The sequence below is a fragment of the Coenobita brevimanus genome, chromosome 67 (genome assembly GCF_032717465.1).
Source record: "Coenobita brevimanus isolate Jiangsu-jjx chromosome 67, ASM3271746v2, whole genome shotgun sequence".
NCBI classification, from domain to species: Eukaryota; Metazoa; Arthropoda; class Malacostraca; order Decapoda; family Coenobitidae; genus Coenobita; species Coenobita brevimanus.
This window is the reverse complement of record NC_137020.1, coordinates 6087362-6108207: the sequence shown is the minus strand read 5'-3', so window position 1 is coordinate 6108207 and position 20846 is coordinate 6087362. Positions and strand designations below refer to the sequence as shown.

General features: G+C 41.5%; 1 protein-coding gene across 1 annotated transcript in view; it reads right to left on the bottom strand.

The window, feature by feature from the left end:
* Positions 1-20846, bottom strand: part of LOC145405500 (uncharacterized) — a 128202-nt gene that overhangs the window by 57460 nt on the left and 49896 nt on the right. The window contains exons 2-4 of the mRNA XM_080276848.1: positions 6056-6210; positions 5462-5539; positions 4470-4602 (exon numbers count right to left, since the gene is read on the bottom strand). Of these exons, the coding sequence (XP_080132974.1) occupies positions 4470-4602; positions 5462-5539; positions 6056-6210 (366 nt within the window). The remainder of the gene's footprint in view (positions 1-4469; positions 4603-5461; positions 5540-6055; positions 6211-20846) is intronic.

The window sequence follows — 20846 nt, the reverse complement described above, 5'->3', positions numbered from 1 at the left end:
TTATCCTGAAAAATGAATATGTTGTGTATGGATCGTTTGGGCACGGGTAAAGCTTGGAGAGAAGTGCGAAAATCAGTTTTCCGAAAACCAGATTTCGCATGAGGAAGATACAGCTATCCAAGTGTATGATGGCACTGACAAAGTACGCAACACCGTACATTATAACATCAAAACCGTACTTTCAAAAGTTTAAAAACTTAAAACACTTTCAAAAGTCATAACATCGGTGTGCAGGGCCATAGAGAGCTATGACCGCGCCCTGGGGTGCCTGGAAAACGTTTGACACAGGCCAGAAAAAGAAGCAAAATTGTCACAGTCCTCTTGTGGGCCCTGGTCCCTCCATATTCTTGAGTTTTGGCCCCGGACATTATCCTTATTTCCCTCTTCTCTCTTTCATTCTTCTTAGTAATTGTCTTCCCAGAAACTGTTCGGCCTCATTTAACTCATGCGTGATTATCAACTTAAATTTGTTTAAAAGGTGTTGAGTATCGCACTGATACATAATCTAGGACTGGGTGATTGGCGTACTAGTGCACTCACTTGAGGGGCCAAGTCGCCCGTGAAAACTGACCAGCAGTGCAGCACCTGCAGACTACAGCTACTTTTCATTCATTCAGCAAACACATACATTCTTGGTCTTGGTCTCGGTCTCGGAGAGCCTGGTCTTGGTCTTGGTCTTGGAGGATCTGGTCTTGGTCTTGGTCTTGGAGGATCTGGTCTTGGTCTTGGTCTCGGAGGATCTGGTCTTGGTCTTGGTCTCGGAGGTTCTGGTCTTGGTCTTGGTCTCGAGGTGCCTAGTCTTGACTACAACACTGAGCTATAGAACGACCAAAAAGGAAACTTGAGATGAAGCCACAGATAGGATAGAGACCGTAAGAACATAGTTTGGAAATTGAAGGTTTATGCCAGACTCGATCGAAGGCTTTTGAGATGTCAAGTGCAATGGTTAACTTTCGCCAAAGTCCCGAAAGGAGGATGGTCAGGAGTCTGAGCGGTAAGTGTGAAGATCACCAGTGGAGCATCCTTTGCGGGACCCATACTGACGATCAGAAAGAAGGTTGTGATAGGAAAGATTTTTTTTTTTTTTTTTAATTGGTAGAGAGGCGGCTTGCAGTCATAATGGACCCAGGATCGAATCCCGGCTGGGGCAGGGAACAGTTTAAAGATTTGAATTTCCTAAAAAGCAGACTTTCCTGATCTACCAGATGACCCGCCGACATGTCGTAAAAGTACCCCCGCTAATACCAGTACACCAGTCCTGCATGAGACAGCCCTAGCATGTATTCAATATGGACGGCAGGTGTTAGTGCCCAAGTGGTGACATGTGGAGGTGTAGGAGGACTACTGGACCTTGGGATAGGCCACTGCCCCCAAGATATAGGCCCTGAGCCATTGCCCAGAGTCGGACAAGTAATAAAAAGAAAAAAAAGAAAAGAGACTCAAAAAGTTTTGAATCAAAGGATGTTAAAGCAATTGGGCGAGAGTTTGAGGGATGAAAATTGTCACTCTTCTTTGGGACAGGTTGAATGAGGGCAAACTTCCAGCAAGAAGGGAAGGTACAAGTTGACAGACAAAGGAGAAAGAATTTACCCAGTCAGTGTGTAAGCACAGAAGCACATTTCTTGAGGACAACAGGAGGGACCCCACCTTGCCCATATGTCTTGTTAGTAACGAGGCCAGTGATGGCAAAAGATACGTCAATTGAAGAAATTTTAATGTCAGCCATGAGCATGTCATAGGGGGGAAGTAAAAGAGGAAGCACTGGAGTTGTCTTAGGTGGAATTGGAGAATGTTTGAGCAAAGAGATCTGCTTTATCTGTAGAAGAAATAGCTACAGAGCCATCAGAGAGGAAAGGAGGAGGGGAGGATGATAAGGTAAAGTTGTTAGAAAGGTTTTTGGCAAGATACCAGAAGGAGCAGGAAGCATTCGAGCTGGAGAGTTCAGAGCATTTAGTACGAATGAAATTATTATAGCAGATTGAAGAACAGACTTAACACATTTTCAGGCAGGAACAAAAGAGATGAGGTTCAGGGGTGGGTTGCCTCCGGTACCTTTTGTAAGCTCCTCTTTGTTGTGGACAGCATTACAAGAAGCGTGATTAAACCAAAGTTTTTTGCGTTATTCATGGGATATGAGAAAGGAGTGTACGCTTCCATGCCTGACAGAATAACCTCTGTAATGTGCAAGGCACACTCAGATGGCTGTCGGCCATGGAAGCAATAATCATTCCACGGAAAATCAAAGAAGTACTGCCTGAGGGCCTCCCAATCAACAGCTCCAAAGTGCCACAACCGACGCTTCTTAGGAGGGTCTACAGGCCTTACTTGAGCGATAGGACAGGTTAAGGTGAAAGGTTGTACTTGGAGGAGGCCAACGGAAAGGAAAGCTTAACAGCGTAAGCAAAAGGATTAGTTTTAAGGAAGAAGTCAAGTATGTTGGAACTCTCTCCTAGGTGGTCAGGGATACGGATAGGGTGCAGTACAAGCTGTTCTAGGTAATTAAGGATAGAAAAGGTGAGGCTTGTTCACCAGATGGATCAGTGAAAGGATAGCCTAATTGGTGGTGAACATTGAAATCTCCTACAATGGAGATTTCAGAGAAAGGAGAAATTTTATAGATTCATCGAAAAGAAGCCTGAAATGGGTACTTCTTCATAATGGTAATAAATATGCATCAATACCTGTTGCTTGTTTTTGCACTGAAAAGAAACATACCAGAATTTGACCAATCTTCTCAAGAAAATCAACTACAATGAACACCGTTGGTTCATAATTATGTGGGGACCTGAAAATTCTGTAAATTTTGCTGGATCAGGAGTCAGGGTATACAGTATTCCAATGTTTTCTTTGTAAGTGGAACAGCAGGGCTAAGGATTTACAATGGGTTCTGAAGGAATGGCCACAGAGAAAATATCTACAGCTTGGTGCCCCGGCAAAATCATCAGACATAGCTTGGTGCATCCAAACAGTGCCGTTTCCACAGCTTCATATTAAGCTTGGACCAATGAAGCAGTTGTCAAAGCCCTATCGAAAGATGGAGCCTGTTTTATGTATTTGTGCCAGATGTTTCCTGGTTTGGCTGAAGCTAAATTGAAAGAGGATGTATTTACTGGACCTAATATTAGAAAAGTAATTTTTGATGTAGAATTTGATTGTATGATGAAAGACCTGGAACGAGAAGCTTGGGTATCATTCAAAGAAGCAATTTCTAAGTTTTTAGGTAACAACAAGGATTCAAATTACTAAGGAAATTGTGAGAGATTTATTGGTCAAGTTTATGGAGTTGGGTTGTAATAATTATGTCTCAAAGTTTACCTTCGGATTCACATTTTGAATTTTTCCTCGAAAATGTTGGAGTGCTGAGTGAAGAACAGGGTGAAAAATTCCCTAAGGATATCAAGGACATGGAAAGAAGATACCAGGGACTTTGGGATGTCAGTATGAAGACGGACTACTACTAACTGATTCATGGGGATGGACCAGATAAAAGTAGGCTATACAAACGACTGGCAACCAAACGAAGCTCTGGGGCAAAAGACGAAGAAGTTGCAAAGACTAGAGAAGTTATATGTGAGTCAAGGAATATATAATGTTGTTTTCTTTAGGAATATGTTTAAAAATTTTCGTTTTCAGTTAATTTAGAATATTACTGTATAGGGCAACAGAAATGTATAAATTGCTATATTTTAATTAAATTTCCTTTTAATTTGGATTAAAGTGTGATGTGATGGAAACATTCAAAATATATTTTTTATCGTGTTCACAAGTGCAATAAAATATAACTACTCAGAAATGAAACTATTTTTAAAGACTTTAATTCTGCAGACCTGTGAAATCTAGCAGATCATAGTGGGACATAAGTGAAACAGAACATACCAGTCAGCAATTCTCTGTTTCTTCTCGAGGTTAAAGGGGACATAGCAGACGCTGCTGTCTTACTTGTCATGTATCAGGAGATCTATAAAAAATTACATTTTTTTCCTTAGAAACAGTCTGTTTATTGAAGAATCTAAAGCTACAATTGGTTCGACCTACAAGGCAAAAAAATTATTTACGTAATCATTCATTTTATTCAAGTGCAGAAAATATATTACAGCGTCGTTCATTCAATATATTTTTGAGCTTAAAACATAAAAGAACCATTTAGAAAGTCTGCAGCGTATTGTGTATGCCAATAAAAATATTTTGAGGGGAGAAGGGGGGAGGATCAGGGGAGAATTAGACTGCCATTAAAACATTCACTAAGTGGTGTAAACATGTGTGTGAGTTTTCCCCTCAGTAATTACGAGGTTCACTGTGAATGGGGAAATAATTTATCTTTATCAAGTCAATATGTATTGCGTAAATAACATCTCAAACGATATTAAGGTGACACTGTATAATAAACTGGTAAGATACCGGTGCGAGTGAGCGCTTACGCTGGCAAGAATTCAGGCCAAAGTCGCCAGGACACTCCAGCTGGTACTCACCCAACACTGTCAGTAGGATGGGCAGGGACACCTTGGGGCTGGTGGACACTTGACACTCATACACACCAGAGTCACGGAATGTCACCGAGCTGATGTCCAAGTCCCAGTTGTCGGTGCCTGGTGGATGGTATACCTGAGGGCAGAGACAACACTAGATCAGCTTTTATATAAACACAACCACCAACAAACCAGGTGCACTCGGGGAAAGTTCCGCCTTATACACCTGCCTACCAGTTCGGACCTTTATGTGTGAAACAACGATTAATGCAGCAGTAGCCAGCCACTGTGTGAGAGAGGAAAGGTTAAGAGAGGAGGGAGGCATGGGGGAGCTGGTAGTTCCTACCCCTCCCTCTTCCATCCCCATCCTTCTCACAGAGTTACCAGATATATGAATGTTGGGTACTGCTTCACTTAACACGTGTCTCACATTTACTATTTCGAAGTGGCGAGCGAGTGTATAACGCGGAACTTTCCCCGGCTGTACATTTGGTAGCACACTATTGAATCTAAAAGTGGACAACAAGGAAGATACATTTTTTAAGCCTCCAAGTGGGAAAAGCATGCTAGACCAACTTCTGCACCAGCAAAACTTTACCTTCAAGGCAGAACACAAGTTGAATTACAACGATAAATCTCTAAGTGGAAGAGGTACAACTGACCAATTTCTACACAATCACAACACTATTACTAAGGAAGAATACACTTGGTATCACAACACTGGCTGGTGGCACAACATTATCTATATACTCTCACACTATGTTGGCCTAAAACTGCTATCTCTTCACCTTGAATGTAGAGTTGTGGCAAGAGATTGACATAAGAATAGGAAGCCAGACACGAAGTGCTATGGAAAGCATGCAGACATACTGTAGTAATGCCTTCTGTTTCCCTTGAGCTGCATAATATATGCTATAAAAGGACGAAAATTTGGGCCAAGTTAAGATGAAAGGAATATACTTCCAAGGGATGTGTGTAAAGAATGGAGTACTAACCCTGAACCTGTCGTCCGTGGTGTAGGTGAAGATACCCACTGTGAGTATATGCAGGTCCCGCTTCCTGATCCATGACACCTGAACACATGGATGTTCTTAGTGTAGGATATGTAATGTTAGGTAAGGGTACATTCGATTAGGCTAGGTTGGGTTGAGTAATGTTATGTAGGGCTGGGTTAGGTAAAATTTAATGTTGGGTTGGGTTAGGTTAGGAGAGATTGCGTTGGCTTGTATCAAGTTGGGTTTGAGAAGACTGACTAAGGGTTAATTAGTGTTGTGTTGGGTCTGGTTTGGTCAGATTAAGGATAAAATCGGGAAGGTTAGGTTGGTTACGTAATGCTGATTGGATAAGGTTTTAGGTTAGCATACTTAGGGTGGGTTGGGTTTGATCAAGTGAGAGTAGGTTAGAAGTAGCAACTATTTCATATTAAACCTTCAGAACCTAGTAGAAAATTATGTTACTCATGATAAAGACTAAATATGTATACAGTAAAGTGCTGTAAAAAACATCACTTAAAGTAGACTGCAAAAATGTGTGTGTGTGTGTGTGTGTGTGTGTGTGTGTGTGTGTGTGTGTGTGTGTGTGTTACTTACATCCTTGTGGTCGATATCGGTAACTTGACAGGGAAGGCGTGCGTGGTGTCCCTTGACGGCAGTGATGTTGACGGGCAGGCTGGCAAAGACGGCAGAGCTGGGGCTGTTGGCACGACCCCACGTAATACTGTGTTGCCCGCCTCCACGCTCATACCCTGGGGGCAGAGATTGAGCATGTGTTAGATAGGCAGGCAGACTGGTGTATAAACTGGTAAATACACTGACGGTGGAAAGGTGAATGGTTCAGTATTAAATTGGGAAGACTCCACTCTAGGTCATTCTATGCTGGAAGCCCTCACGGATATACCTTGAGTTGATATAGAGTGATAGATAGGTGGAAGGACAGGGAAATGGGAAGATAAATGGGTGAATGGCTTGATGGATAGATAGATAGATGTTTAGATTGCTCAGTGGATAGATAAATGGATGGATTAATGGACTGATGGATGGATGGATTGATGGATGGATGGATGAACGGGTAGACAGACAGATGCACGGCTTGATGGATGGATATAAAACATTTTTACATATGATGAAAGAATGGATGGATGATTTAATAACAAAATATTAGAGAGAGAGAGAGAGAGAGAGAGAGAGTTGGATAGATGGATGGATAAACTGATTGACATAACCCTCACTACCCCACACTTCTACCATTACTCTGCGATGGAGTTGGGATTATAACATGAGAAAGAAACACGGCCAGCATTATCGTGCGAGAACAGAGCAAACTAAAACCAGGAAGTTAACCCCTTCAGCTCGGAACGTCATTTCTATTGTTACTTTTCTAGCAGCAGCCAATTCTATTTGGCTGGGCTAGACTTTTCAAAATGTAGAGGTTAGATATACGGTAACTCTGCATGGTTCTTTTAATACAAAAGGCCTCCCTTATCTGTAAGATCATTTACATGTAGCTAGGTTAATACTCAAAACATATCTGAGGCTGGAAAATAATTCTTACCTAGTAGAGGAAAACTTGTATCCAGTTGTAATTTTTGTGTCCTAAGCAAAAATGAGAAATGTTTCAGGGTTGTTTTATTGTTTGTCCAGCTGGGTCGGGCTACATTGCTGAAGTTGACTCATTAGAAACACAGTTTAGACACAGCTTAACTGAGGCGTTTGACTTTGTATTCTCCTCGGTTATGGTGGCCTGCCACCGCTTCCTTTGCAGTATATTTTAGTAGGCTATATTGATAATATCGTGTAAATTATTAATGTTGCCCATGTCTGTGTTACACGCCACGTAACACTCAATGAAATGGATAAGCTTAATGTTTAAAAATATCGCTTACAAATGTGAAAATACGCCCTTATACTGAGGAAATGTGGGATACTGAGTCGGAAGGGAAATTCAAAGATAACTGAATCCTAAGAAATATGCTACTTGGTCTCATCATGAAGTTAAATGTACAACAAACTGTAACATAATACTTGATCGAATTATTGCAACTTGGCACCCCCAAACCATTAACCAGTTGGTCTGCGGTTCTACTTCTGGGGACTTCAGTTTTGTGATGTAAAACTAATAACAGGTTAGTAAGACCGAGAAAGTACAGGGATGTGAGTATACACCCACTAAAATTACTAGTCATCATTTGTTTCGAAACCCTTCACAATATCACTAACACAGAAGCCGTGAATATGTGGTAAGGGTTGGCACACCTGATCATCTCTCCCTCAATCTCTCTCTCTCTCTCTCTCTCTCTCTCTCTCTCTCTCTCTCTCTCTCTCTCTCTCTCTCTATCCAGCTATAGTATAACTCCCACAGTTCAAGGCTGTATAATGAATATTTCAAAGCAATGGACACAGTGCTAGAAGGAAGGTCCCAAAACAGCAAAATATTATCCACTAGATAATATAGATATCAAGGTGATGTTTGTCTGCTTGGCACCGATCGTATCCAAAGTAACCACCTTAGGATTTTCTTACACGTTGTGATATGATGACAACCATGATCAGCATTTTTAAACATTGGCTGATGGCAAACTATATACAATAGGCTTACGTATCAAGTATATACAAAACCCCATGAACAGGGCAATTAATTAAAGTGCTGTACTGTATATACAGACTGTATCGCTGTATTGCTGTAATACTGACCACATCGTGTTCATGTAGTAGTGCATTGCGAAACATAATAATATGTCACCCATATGACGAAGATGATAATTTCGAGGAGGGGGTGATTGGTAGACATATTCCTTTATTTTAGGATAGACTTTTACCTCAGACGGTTCTCGATTTGCATATAATGTGAGGAATGTGTTGCCTACAAAAATGCTTCAGTTTGGAAAATCTGAGCATTGAATGAGCAGTGTTCATATTCAAAGTGGCTTCGGGTTCTTTGGTAACATTTAGATAGCAATATTTTTCTGCACATTATACATTTATATCCTTGTTTATAAGTTCTATAAAATACATGTTGATACTCAAACCCCTCAGTAACGAAAAAGACAGTGATAATTAATTAGCAAAACAGAAAATGCTTAGCAAGCACTGCTACGAAGCTTCCGATACCACTGTGACTCGGACCTAAGTTTCTACAGATCAGGGATACCAACCAGGCACTTTAGCTTAGTTTATTTTCATATCTCTCGTCCGGTGTGTCAGATTTTATCATGCTAAACGAGTGCCATTATTATTATTATTATTTTTTTAGTGGGTGTACACTCGAAAGCAGTAATGTGCAATCCTCTCAACAAACAAGCCAAAAATCAAACGAGGGTGAACATGAGGGTGAGTTTACAGGAGAAGAAAGTGAGAGGCAATAAATTTGTAACCCATGTTTTTTTCTGCTTGATTGCATAACGTAAATTACTGCCTTCTTCTGTACTTTGTGAATGTGTAAATAATGAAATACGGACGTTGAGGAATCAAATGAATTAATGAATGACCGAAAAGAATGAATAAGGTAGGTATGGAGATGCATAAGACCCTGTCGAACACTCTACAATGGAAGACGGAATTAGCCTCAGGGGAATGTAGTGCTTGTTGAAGTAAGCGGCACTTTGACTTCAAGCTGTGAAATACGTACTGTGCCACATATTTTGGAATACGGAAGTGATTCCATGATGCTCAAAAGAATCTTACGGCATAGGAAATAAAGTTAGACTCCTACGGATATCATTCAACTCAAGAAAAAGAACTTCGTAGCTATTGTGTTCAAGCATAGGACGGGCGATTGCATTAAGTTCATAATAACCGCCGCAGTCAAGAAGTTGACATTATGCTGGGAGAATGGCTGAGATTGCAGTTCAAAAGGCCCCTAACGAACTATTTGTTAAACTCTTTAATTTGAAGACGTCTTCTATTTATTCTTACTAAAGCAGATTTATCGAACTGCAGGAACTCAGCTATGACTTTCATCAGCCCCGTCAGTGGGTGAGGCCTTTTCTAATTTAAATGATGTCGCCTTAAGGAAGAACGAATATACTAAATCACCATAGAGAAGCTAAAATATATCTGCAACTGTAATGTTGTTACTGATAAAACATTAAATGAACTATGTTTCAGATTTATCAGTGTACCACTATTCTTGTTCTCACATACCAGTATATTGTCTCCCTAAATTCATCAAATATCGTTATAATTAATCAAAAACTTTTCGGAAAAGGTAGAGCCATGTAGCAAGCCTAATCAGAGGCAAATTTTCAGTCACCAGGAAGTTCTTTTAAGTTCTCGACTGTTTCCTGAATTATTCTAGTGTTTTTAACCCCTTAACCGTGGGGCGTCACGTTCGTGACGCTCGGGCACAATGGATCACACCGCGGGGCGTCACTTTTGTGATTCTGTGTTATTCTGAATTATCTTGGGCTTTCAAGGGGTGGCTTGTATCTCTATCAGCACTGCCAATGTCCAACACTAGTCAACACTCCAAATCTCATCTGTACTCCCATCCATTGTTGACACGTTAGCGATTTTCCCCCGTTCCTGACTCCCCTCCATTACCTTGTCCTCTCACCTCCCCGGCCGCGCTGCGCTAAGCAAATCTCCCCCGGATTTTTCCACAGATTTCATCCATTGAAATAAGCCCTATGCCCTATACTTATACAAAATAATATATACCAAAAAAAAAATAAGGCAAGTGATAGTGGTATACACCAGGAATTGGCTAATTATCACCTGACAACACCTGACATGCATTCATTCGCTACATTACCATGGTAATTTCCACTTTGAATTATGCTTTGTAATCTATTTCTGTAATAAAAATATATATCAGAAAGGAAGGGAGAAGCCTAAGTGACATTTACATTCACCTGGAACTACCTATTTCTTTATGTACTGCCGAAATTTTCTACCAATAATTTATTAGCATGTAAGTTAGCAGCCGTCAGCCACATTGTCACTGTCAGCCCTTGCCTTCTCAGATAAGCCGCGGCATTTAGTTCCTTGTCCTCCTCTGTGGTTAGAGCATGTTGCACTGGCGCCCCGCCATTTCTGCCGCTTCTGCGCCCATTGCAAAGGGCCCCGTGACCTCTACACCCAGAAAAACTCGTGGAGGAAGCAGGAAAGGACTAAGTGACTCTGCAGTGGAACATGAACTAGCGGAATTATCAATAGTGATGATGGATAGTGATTTTGACCCTTCGGGGGATTCGTGTGATGAGCCGGTTGGGGAAATCATGCCAGAAACTACTAGTACGAGTGCTTCAGTGTCCCAAGTTATCCCTAGCTCCAAGGGAAAGGAGCCGTTAGTGCAGCAAGGGAAGGAATTTGGGAAGGCAGTGAACGGCGGGTTAGCCCCGGAACAATGGCCCCGCGTCACCCAGCCCGCCATGAGTCCCGAGTTGATTCACCTCCCCATTCCCCAAGCCCCACTTCACTCATTTCTTCCTCTTCTTCTGCTGAATTATCTCTGGAGTCTTCATCGTCGGAGTCACCACCAGCATCAACAGTGAAGGCAGGCCGTAGAGGAAGAGGTAAATCCCTGACCCGTAAAAGTAGAGTTGCTGGTAGAGTATGGGCTGCTAGTGCTGTACGGCAACCCAGGGTCAGTGCGAGTGACGTTAAACGTCATAAATCTGCCTCACAGCCACCCTCCACCTTCACCCACTCTACACTGCCACGACAGGGAATCCTGGACGTCTACGCGTGGATGGAAGGGTCCGATTTTGTCCCTGAACATCTCGATTTTGACGAGAGTTCCTCAGGAGTACAGCCTGCCTTCACTCTTGACGAGGATGCTGAGTGTGTGAACTTCCTTTTGGCCTTCCTCGATGACGACGTCATGCAGCACATATGTGATGAGACCAACAGTTATGAATCACAACGTGCTGCAAGTGGTACAGGTGCAGCCAAGATGCAACAGTGGTCCATGCTGGGAGTGCAGGAGCTGTATGTGTTCTTCGCCCTCATGCTTCTCATGCCACACTCAAAGAAGCATGAGTTGGAAGAATACTGGTCCATGGAACCCTTACTACCCTCACCCACCTTCAATAAGTACATGGCCAGAGATCACTTCCGGAACATCATGGGAAACCTGCACTTTGCCGACAACGATGTACCTTCCCAAACCGACCCACTCTGGAAGATCCGGGAGATTCTGAGCAGAATGAAGGATAAGTTTATGACATTCTTCCACCCCTTACAAAAGGTTGTCATTGGCAAATCCTTGGTTTTGTTCAGAGGACGTCTTAGGTTTGTGCAGTACATTCCAAGCAAACGCCATCGCTTTGGAATCAAGTTCTTTGTACTGTGCGACTGTAAGACGGGGTACATCCTTGACTTCGTCATTTATTCAGCCAGCACTGTCGATCTTGATAAAACACACCCCCTTGGCTTCTCAGGCTGTGTAGTGAAAGTGCTCCTTGAAAGGTATTTTGGTGGGAATCATGTGCTGTATACAGACAACTATTATACAGCACCGAAACTTGCCAAATACCTTTCAGAGCACGGCATCGGCTCCTGTGGCACTGTGAAGAGTAATCGTGCCCACTTCCCTAAATTCCCAGAGGCAGGAACCTCGCAGCGAGGAGACGTGCACCTACGCAAGTCTGAGAAGATGCTGGCAATACGGTGGCATGACAAGAGGGTTATGCACATGCTCACCACCGTACATAAGGGGGAAATGACAGACAATGGGAAGGTCGACCGTAGGACAGGCAAACCTGTGATGAAACCTGATGCTGTATTAGTCTACAATATCAACATGCGGCTGGTGGACAAGTCCGACATGATGATTGGAGAGATCAACTGCCTCAGGAAGAATACTAGGTGGTACAGGAAAGTTTTTCTGCATCTCATAGACATGACGATGCTGAACGCCTTCATCCTGTACAAGATGAAGGTCAAGCCACCCAAGTCCTTTTCCCTGAGGTTGTTCGCCAGGACTTGTGTTCAGCAGCTGCATGAAAGATATGGTAGGGTGACAGCAGCAACTCCAAGGCGCCATCCAGTAACAGTTCCCGACAGACTTGAGCAGAGGGCGTACATGAATCGGCACAGACTGGTGCAAATGCATGCCACAGGCAAGAGGAAGGCTGCGATCCGCAGGTGCCAGGTGTGTGCACATACCACCCGACGCACACTTGAGCACAAATGCACCTCTTGGCAGTGCGCTGAGTGCCAGGTTCCCCTTTGTGTTACTTGCTTCTTTGATTACCACAGCCAGAAGCAGTTCTAAAAGTGCAAGTGGGAAAGGAAAGTAATGTGTAAATAATGTGTAAATAGCAAGTGAAAGCAATGGATATATAGTACATATGATTGAACAGTGTAATATAGTTTTATGGTACTGAAAGTGACAGTGAATAACATAGTGTAAATAAAATAGAAGTGTAAATATTGAAAATACGATAGAAAATGTAAATAGAAATGTAAGTAATTAGTAATATAAGAATATGAGTACAAATACTTGATGTTATAACAGTGAAAGTGAATCCGTGGCTCTCTACGTATTTTACTTAATGAAAAATTGAATGACTTCAGTGACAATAAACTAATACTACTGAAGGAAACTTATGGATAAAGACTCCAGCTATATATAAATGTTATATAATAATAGAAATATAAAGTGTGAGGGGTTTTATGAATAATAAATGACAGAATACCAACAGCGAACTAGCACAAGTGGGAAGGTCATACGCGCTCGTAATTTTCATTGCTTTCACAGTGGCTTTTTTTTGGAGTATGGATCCCAAACTACTTGATAATCATAGAGTAGTGTTTATAGTGTTAATATCTGGCTGTGGTAATCATATTACGGGTTGTCGGGAAGTGTAAAGTGGAGACTTTGTTACCCAACTTCAGAGGTCTCCACAAGTCCTACGGTAATCGACGAAGGCTCAACAAACATCCCATGAGAAAGCTGAAGGTATGTGCCATATGCATATTTAATTTTAATATTCTAGGACTAATAACTGATTTTTGGCAAATATTTTTTGAGAGTCTGTCGGAGCCCGAATAACCCCGCGGGACACAGAAAACATTGGGAAACATGCCCGCGGTGTAAGGGTTAAGCATGAGTTCCTTTTCCTCAATGTTATTTTGTTTGGGTTGTCTTTCCAATATCCTTTTGGTCCCTTGCGTTCTCTACCATGGCACATTTTGACAATCTTTGCATAATAATCCAGTACTTAACTGGCTAGTACAATCCCTGGTGGATGTAAGTAGGCCAGTATTATCATCATAACCGAGTACCTCTGTCATAACACAACAGGCTGACAATTAATCTGGAATCAAGGTCATCAGGAAAGAAGTATTGTAATATAAAGACTGAATAGAATGAAGGAAATATATGAAGAGGCTTAATACACACAGTTAAGACGTTCTTTTCGGTGAGTCCCTAATGTTCAGTTCTACCAGTTTTAAGCATCGTCACATTTTTTGTTACTGGTGTTATGAAGACAGTCGTATTCTCGCAGCGTCCATTATAGCAATTGCTTCAATAAATCCAAAATAAGGCTGTGAAACACTCAATTTCTTACCTGGATCATATATCTGATGAGCGTAAAAGTAACACTGTTGTTTTTAGTACCAGGTACATCAAAAAACTCAATTTCTACATCTTTCAGCCCGCCAAATCTTCCACGAATTTTTTTTTAATATTTAACAATACTCAACCAAATCCTGCATCATCTCTAAAGATACTTGAGGTTTCATTCTCTCGGGATTTATTATGGAAAGATCATATTACTTCACTTGGCTAAATTTGTCTCCAAGGAATCTGGTGCGCTGAGCCAACTCTGTGCCTTCTTTACCCCTGCACAGTTGTTGACTTCATACAGGGGTTTAATTCTCACGTGTGGGGAGGCTCCACTCATAGAGTTCTGAGCAGAATGGAGTCAAAGGACTTTCGTCTCATTAACTGTCTTCCATTTTTTGATTCCCTCCAATCTCTGCATCTTCATCGCACTTTTGCCTTTTTTCTTTTCTTTTTTTTCTCATCTTTTCTATCGCTGCTTCAGTGGTTACTGCTCATCTGAAGTGTCTGCTTGCATTCCTCCTCCATTACAGCTGGCGCATAGCACCCGTCTGGGAGCTAACACTCACCTCTTTTCTGTCTATATCCTTAATAAAAAAGTTAACTGGTAATCCCCGTCTTTCATGTATGGAACAGGTTAATTCTGGAACTGTCTCTCTATGTCTGTATTTCCTTTTGCCTATGATATATAGTTTAATAGCAATGTGTCCAATCATTTCGAAACGAATAGATCTTAAATTTGCCTCTCTTTTATTCTTTTTAAATGGTAGGATATATCATCCTTGGTCTCCCCTTTTCCCTCTCTGCCACCACCTCAGTCACGTAAACTCTTCTAGTTATTCTCCCATTCTTCATCCCCATCAAATTAAAAACACCTCAATTGACCTCGAGGGAACGTCTAGTGTTCAGAAAAACAAAAAAAGTTATGTTTTCAGGAGGCGTTATTTTCTTATAAGAGTCATGTGCAAATCTTGGTCTCATGTAGTGCACTTGGCGTTATGTAGCCTTAGAGTAAGACCAGAGAAGGAAAATATTAGATGACAACCACAATTATCCAGCGAGAGAAAACAAAGGTTACCAAGCACGGGTGTTTAAACTCACTTTAATTAGGCAAAAAATTACTCTCTCTCTCTCTCTCTCTCTCTCTCTCTCTCTCTCTCTCTCTCTCTCTCTCTCTCTCTCTCTCTCATGATTTCCGAGCTGTAGTAATAGAATAATACTAGAATATGATTCCAGTCACAAAAAAGAACTGTGCAAAGAATGGAAAGCAGTAGTACTGTCTGTTTCTGCCAATGAGGTACAGAAAATAAGCTGCTATAGCTCAAAAACCTTCGCCTAGTTGATACGAATGAACTTTACTGTGAAAGGATTGGGAAGGGTAGTGATAAAGCAGTACTATGAAGACTTACCATAGGCTGGAGAAGCCATTACCAGTACCATTACCACCACTGCCTCCACCACACCACAACACTTTCGCCTTACAGCAGAGGAAGGCAGGGACCGTGGCAAAGCTTGGTGAAGCAGAGGAGACCGGTAAGGCAGGGGAATGTGGTGAGGTAGAAGAGCTTGGTATGGCAGGTAGCTAGATTTTTGGTGATGCATGGAAGTCGATGGTGAAGTGAGGCCCTTTGTGGATAGTTTGTCAAGTGGGTGGTGGTTCAGGTTGCCAGTCGATGGGTCCACCGCTGTGTGTCTGTGTGTCCTGGGAAAGACGAACATGAAGGCTTAGATTTATGCATACCGATTGTATGGACGTTATTAAGGCGGATATTTGTTGCTGAAGAGGAACACTGTCACACAGAGACACAGATATGATCAGATGGCTCCACTGCCTTCCTAATCTCTCTATGGGACATTACTGGATTCTAGGAGGAGGGTAAATTCAGCCTGCAGATCACATGGTTCATGTCTAGATGAACCTAGGTTTCCAGATACTACTACTACTACTACTACTACTGCTGCTGCTAATACTACTACGGTACTACTACTACTAATATAATAATAATAGTAATAATAATAATAATGCCACCACTGCTATGAATAGGGTGGATATTCATTTAATACCAAAAAAATTAATTTCAATCTCAAAAATGTCAGAGGCAACTAAAGGTGGAAGAAAGGCACAAGAATAGTGCTCAGTAGAGTTAGAAGCAAAGAGTTGCACAAAGATGTCAACCTTAAAAGAGGAAGACACAGTAGGCAGGTCACCAGGGTGGAAAGGAGGATAGAAGTAGGAACAAGCACAACTGCTGGAGACGTTTTTAGCAAGAAGCCAGATGGAACAAGAAATTTCTGTTGGCAAGCACCATGCACTTAGTAGGGATGACGTTATACTTGGCATGGCAAATAATGCATTCAGCAAGGCACCGGGCAGGAGCATGAAATTAATATGATCAAGAGTCAGTTGTTGCCGGTAGCTGACCTTATGAAAGCCACTACCCGACAATAATTGGCATAGGCAGGGGGTGTAAAAATGTACAATAAGCCCCCATGCCCCATCCCATGACTTCTAGAATGAGCAGACCACACTCAGATCACTCCAGTCTATGGAAACAATAATCATTTAAGAGAAAATCAAAGAAGTACTACCAATGAGCAACATCATAGCGCTACAGACACTGATATATGAGAAGGCTGATAGGTCTTGTTGTTAAGACAGGTAACTGAGATACCGCTGTGACTAAAGGAGCCCAAAGTACAAAAAAGAACTAACAGAGTAAGCAGAAAGTTTAATCAGTAAAAGAGGCAAAGCATTTCATCCTGCCCCGTGCCAACGACATACATGTATGTCGGCCCCTATATGTGCGGACAGTGCCATTGACGTACATGTACGTTGGCAATTTGACATATTTGCAAAAATTCAAAAATTCATATTAGGTGCCAAAAAATCGGCAGGGATATTCTTGCACCTCTCTAGGCCTCTCTAAGCCTTCCTATATCATCTATATACCCAACAAGGGTGTTTTTGGCTCAAATAGCATAGTTATTGATGAAGAAAAAGATCTACCTCAACTCAATGGTTGTTGGAGGCGGCCGATAAAGTCTATTGGCATTACTCCAAAGTTTTCAGCTGCCTGGTCATGGAGAATCAACCTCAAAATCAACCTAAATGGCTTCTGCGAGTACTTTTATGGTTGTTCTTCATGGTTTCTCATCATTTCTAACCTACCTAGAAAAAAAAAAGTTGAAAATTGGCTGGCACCACGGCTCCATGAGGGTCCAAAGTCACCGTCACTCGACCGGTTAAGGCTCTCTAAAAGATTGTCAGGGATATGGTTAGGGTGCTGAACTTTTCAAGCTGCTCTACATCAGTAAGGGCGAAAAAGATGAAGGTTTGTTCACAATGGGATTAGTGTACGGAATCTAAAGTTACATCACTTAATTACTGCTATGGTAGAATGAGGATTTCTGTGATACAAGTGACTGAAAAAATGTTTCACATCTAATTGTTGTTCGTAGATAATATCACACTAACACTTTAATATAATTTTCGACATCTAAAGGTAAATTCATCAATATCAAACTCCTGTGAATCACCATTAACTAAGGAGAACCATATGAATAAACCTAAAACTGAATACTAGAGGTGCCATGACTTTAATCCCTACACCGTGGGCTTGTTTACCAATGACTTGCGTGTGCCGCGGGGTTATTTGGGCTCCGACAGACTCTCAAAAAATATTTGCCAAAAATCAGTTATTAGTCCTAGAATAATAAAATTACATATGCTTATGGCACATACCTTCAGCTTTCTCCTGGAATGATTGTTGAGCCTTCGTCTGTTACCGTAGGACTTGTGGAGACCTCTGAAGTAGGGTAACGAAGTCTCCACTTTACACTTCCCGACAACCCGTAATATGATTACCACAGCCAGATACAAACACTATAAACACTATTCTACAATTTTCAAGTAGTTTGGGATCCATACTAAAAAAAAAAAAACACTGTGAAAGCAATGGAAATTACGAGCGCGTCTGATCGTCGCACTGGCACTAGTTCGCTCATGGTAGTCTGTCATTTATTATTCATAAAACCCCTCACACTTTATATTTCTATTACTATATAACACTTATATATATCTACAGTCTTTATCCATAAGTTTCCTTCAGTAGTATTAGTTTATTGTCACTGTAGGGATTCAATTTTTTCAGTAAAATACGTAGCATTCACTTTCTCGTCCTGTATACTGGCATTGAGAGTGAATGTCACTTTCATCTTCACTCTCATAACTCATAGCATTCAGACATGCTAGAGTGAAACTTTCACTTTCATTACTCCTAGGGTATATACTCGTATTCTTATAATACTACTCATTTACATTTCTATTTACGTTCTCTATTTTATTTACGTTATTTACATTTCTATTTTATTTACACTGTGTTGTGCACTGTCACTTGAAATAACTTATAAAACTATTTTCCATTGTTCACGTATATTTACATTCATTACTTTCACTTGCTGTTTACACATTATTTACACATTATTTACAATTCCACTTGCACTGTTTTACTCAATAGAAAGATCGTAGTCACTCTTTTATCAATTGTCAGCCCTTTACCTCTTTCCACACGAGGTTTAGTAGGGGGTAAAGGTCACAGGGCCCTTGCATGGGGGTGAAAAAAGGCCCTGAAGTCAGCAAGAGGATGAGCCGTACCTCCTCTTCGGAATCTGAGAGAGAACTGCTAGGAGGGCCGGCCCGGGTTGAGAGGCCTACTTGAGGGTTATTCAGCACTACCAACGTAGCTCTTGAAACAGCTAAGCCTAGCACTGATATGATTGGCAGGAAATCTAGACAATACATTATAAATTTGGTAGTTCCAGGTGAATGTAAATATCATTTAGGCTTCTCCCTTCCCTCCTTACGTGTATATTTATTACGAAAATAGATTAGAGGCCTACTTAGGAGATATATAATCAGAGCTACCAATGTTAAATCTTGAAACAGCTTTGTGTAGCACTGATATGATTGGCAGGAAATCTAGACAATACATTATAAATTAGGTAGTTCCAGGTGAATGTAAATATCACTTAGACTTCTCCCTTCTCTCCTTACATGTATATTTATTACGAAAATAGATTATACGGCATATTTCAAGGGGAAAAAAACAGCGAAAATTAGCGAACGAGTGCACGTGAGGTGTTGTCAGGTGATAATTAGCCAATTCCAGGTGTATGGCACTCTCACTTACCTGATTTCTTTCTTGTATATATTATTTGGTATAAGAATACGACATAGGGCTTATTTCAATGGATGAAATCAGTGAAAAATTCCAGGGAAGATTTACCTAGCGTAGCATGGCCGGGCAGGCGAGAGGATAGGGTAATGGAGGGGGGGTAGGGAGGGGAGTCAAGAACGGGGAGAAATGGCTAAATTGTCAACAATGGATGGGAGTACAGATGAGATTAGGAGTGCTGACTAGTGTTGGACATTGTCAGTACTGATAGATGATACAAGCCCCCACTTGAAAGCCCGGGTGAATTCAAAATAACACAGAATCACAAAAGCGACACCCCGCGGTATGATCCCTTGCTCCCAAGCGTCACGAAAGTGACGCCCCGCGGTTAAGGGGTTAAAGGGTTTATGACATTAGAATTAATCTATTAATTCCCACATCACAAATGGGTAATATAGGTTTAATTTTTCAGTCAAACTTCTTGAGAAGACAGCCTACACAAAGAAATTGAAAAGCGAGGAAGGATTGAATTGTTAAACTGTTAAATATTGAAAAATAATCTTATGGAAGATTGTGGTAGGTTGACATATCGAGGATAATTATGAGTTTTGGTGCATTAAAAGATATTCCTTTTAACTCAATCGGAAATACTCAGGTAATCAAACAGTTGTGTTGTAATATCGTATCTCTTCATAACTAAGGTAATTGCTGCAAAGAACGTGATGAGACACTGTGGAAAGTGATGCCTTCAACTTATCAGCTGATAGAGGTAGAGGTGTGGTCAAACGATGACTGATGAGAGGGAGGACGAGACCTGGTGAGAGGAATGAACAATGCAGAACACTACTAATGGGAGTTTTAGGAGAAGAAATCAAGCAGCCTTCGCCAAAGCTATAGAATGGCTAGAAAGAAAGCTAGAAGTGAAAGCACAGATATAAGGGAAATTACCAATATGCCGGGAATCGAACCCGGGACTCTCAGGTGAGGGCCAGGCAGCATACCACTACACCACGACCAGGTAAAAGTTAACTCACGTTGTCACAATCTTGTAATCAACGTCCCTCCGCCCCCACTGTGGGCATGAAGAGGATGAGTTAACCCCCTGGCACTTGGGCAAGTAGATGCTTTTAATCTATCCCAAACACTTACGGCAAGTCAGAATGAAGAGAGAACCTGTATTTTTTCCCGGCATATTGGTAATTTCTCTGATGATTTTTCCTGTGTAAAAAATACAGGTTCTCTCTTCATTCTGACTTGCCGTAAGTGTTTGGGATAGATTAAAAGCATCTACTTGCCCGAGTGCCAGGGGGTTAACTCATCCTCTTCATGACCACAGTGGGGGTGGAGGGACGTTGGTTACAAGATTGTGACAACGTGAGGCAACTTTTACCTGGTCGTGGTGTAGTGGTATGCTGCCTGGCTCTCACCTGAGAGTCCCGGGTTTGATTCCCGGCTTATTGGTAATTTCTCTGATGATTTTTCCTGTGTAAAAAATACAGGTTCTCTCTTCATTCTGACTTGCCGTAAGTGTTTGGGATAGATTAAAAGCATCTACTTGCCCGAGTGCCAGGGGGTTAACTCATCCTCTTCATGCACACAGTGGGGGCGGAGGGACGTTGGTTACAAGATTGTGACAACGTGAGTTAACTTTTACCTGGTCGTGGTGTAGTGGTATGCTGCCTGGCTCTCACCTGAG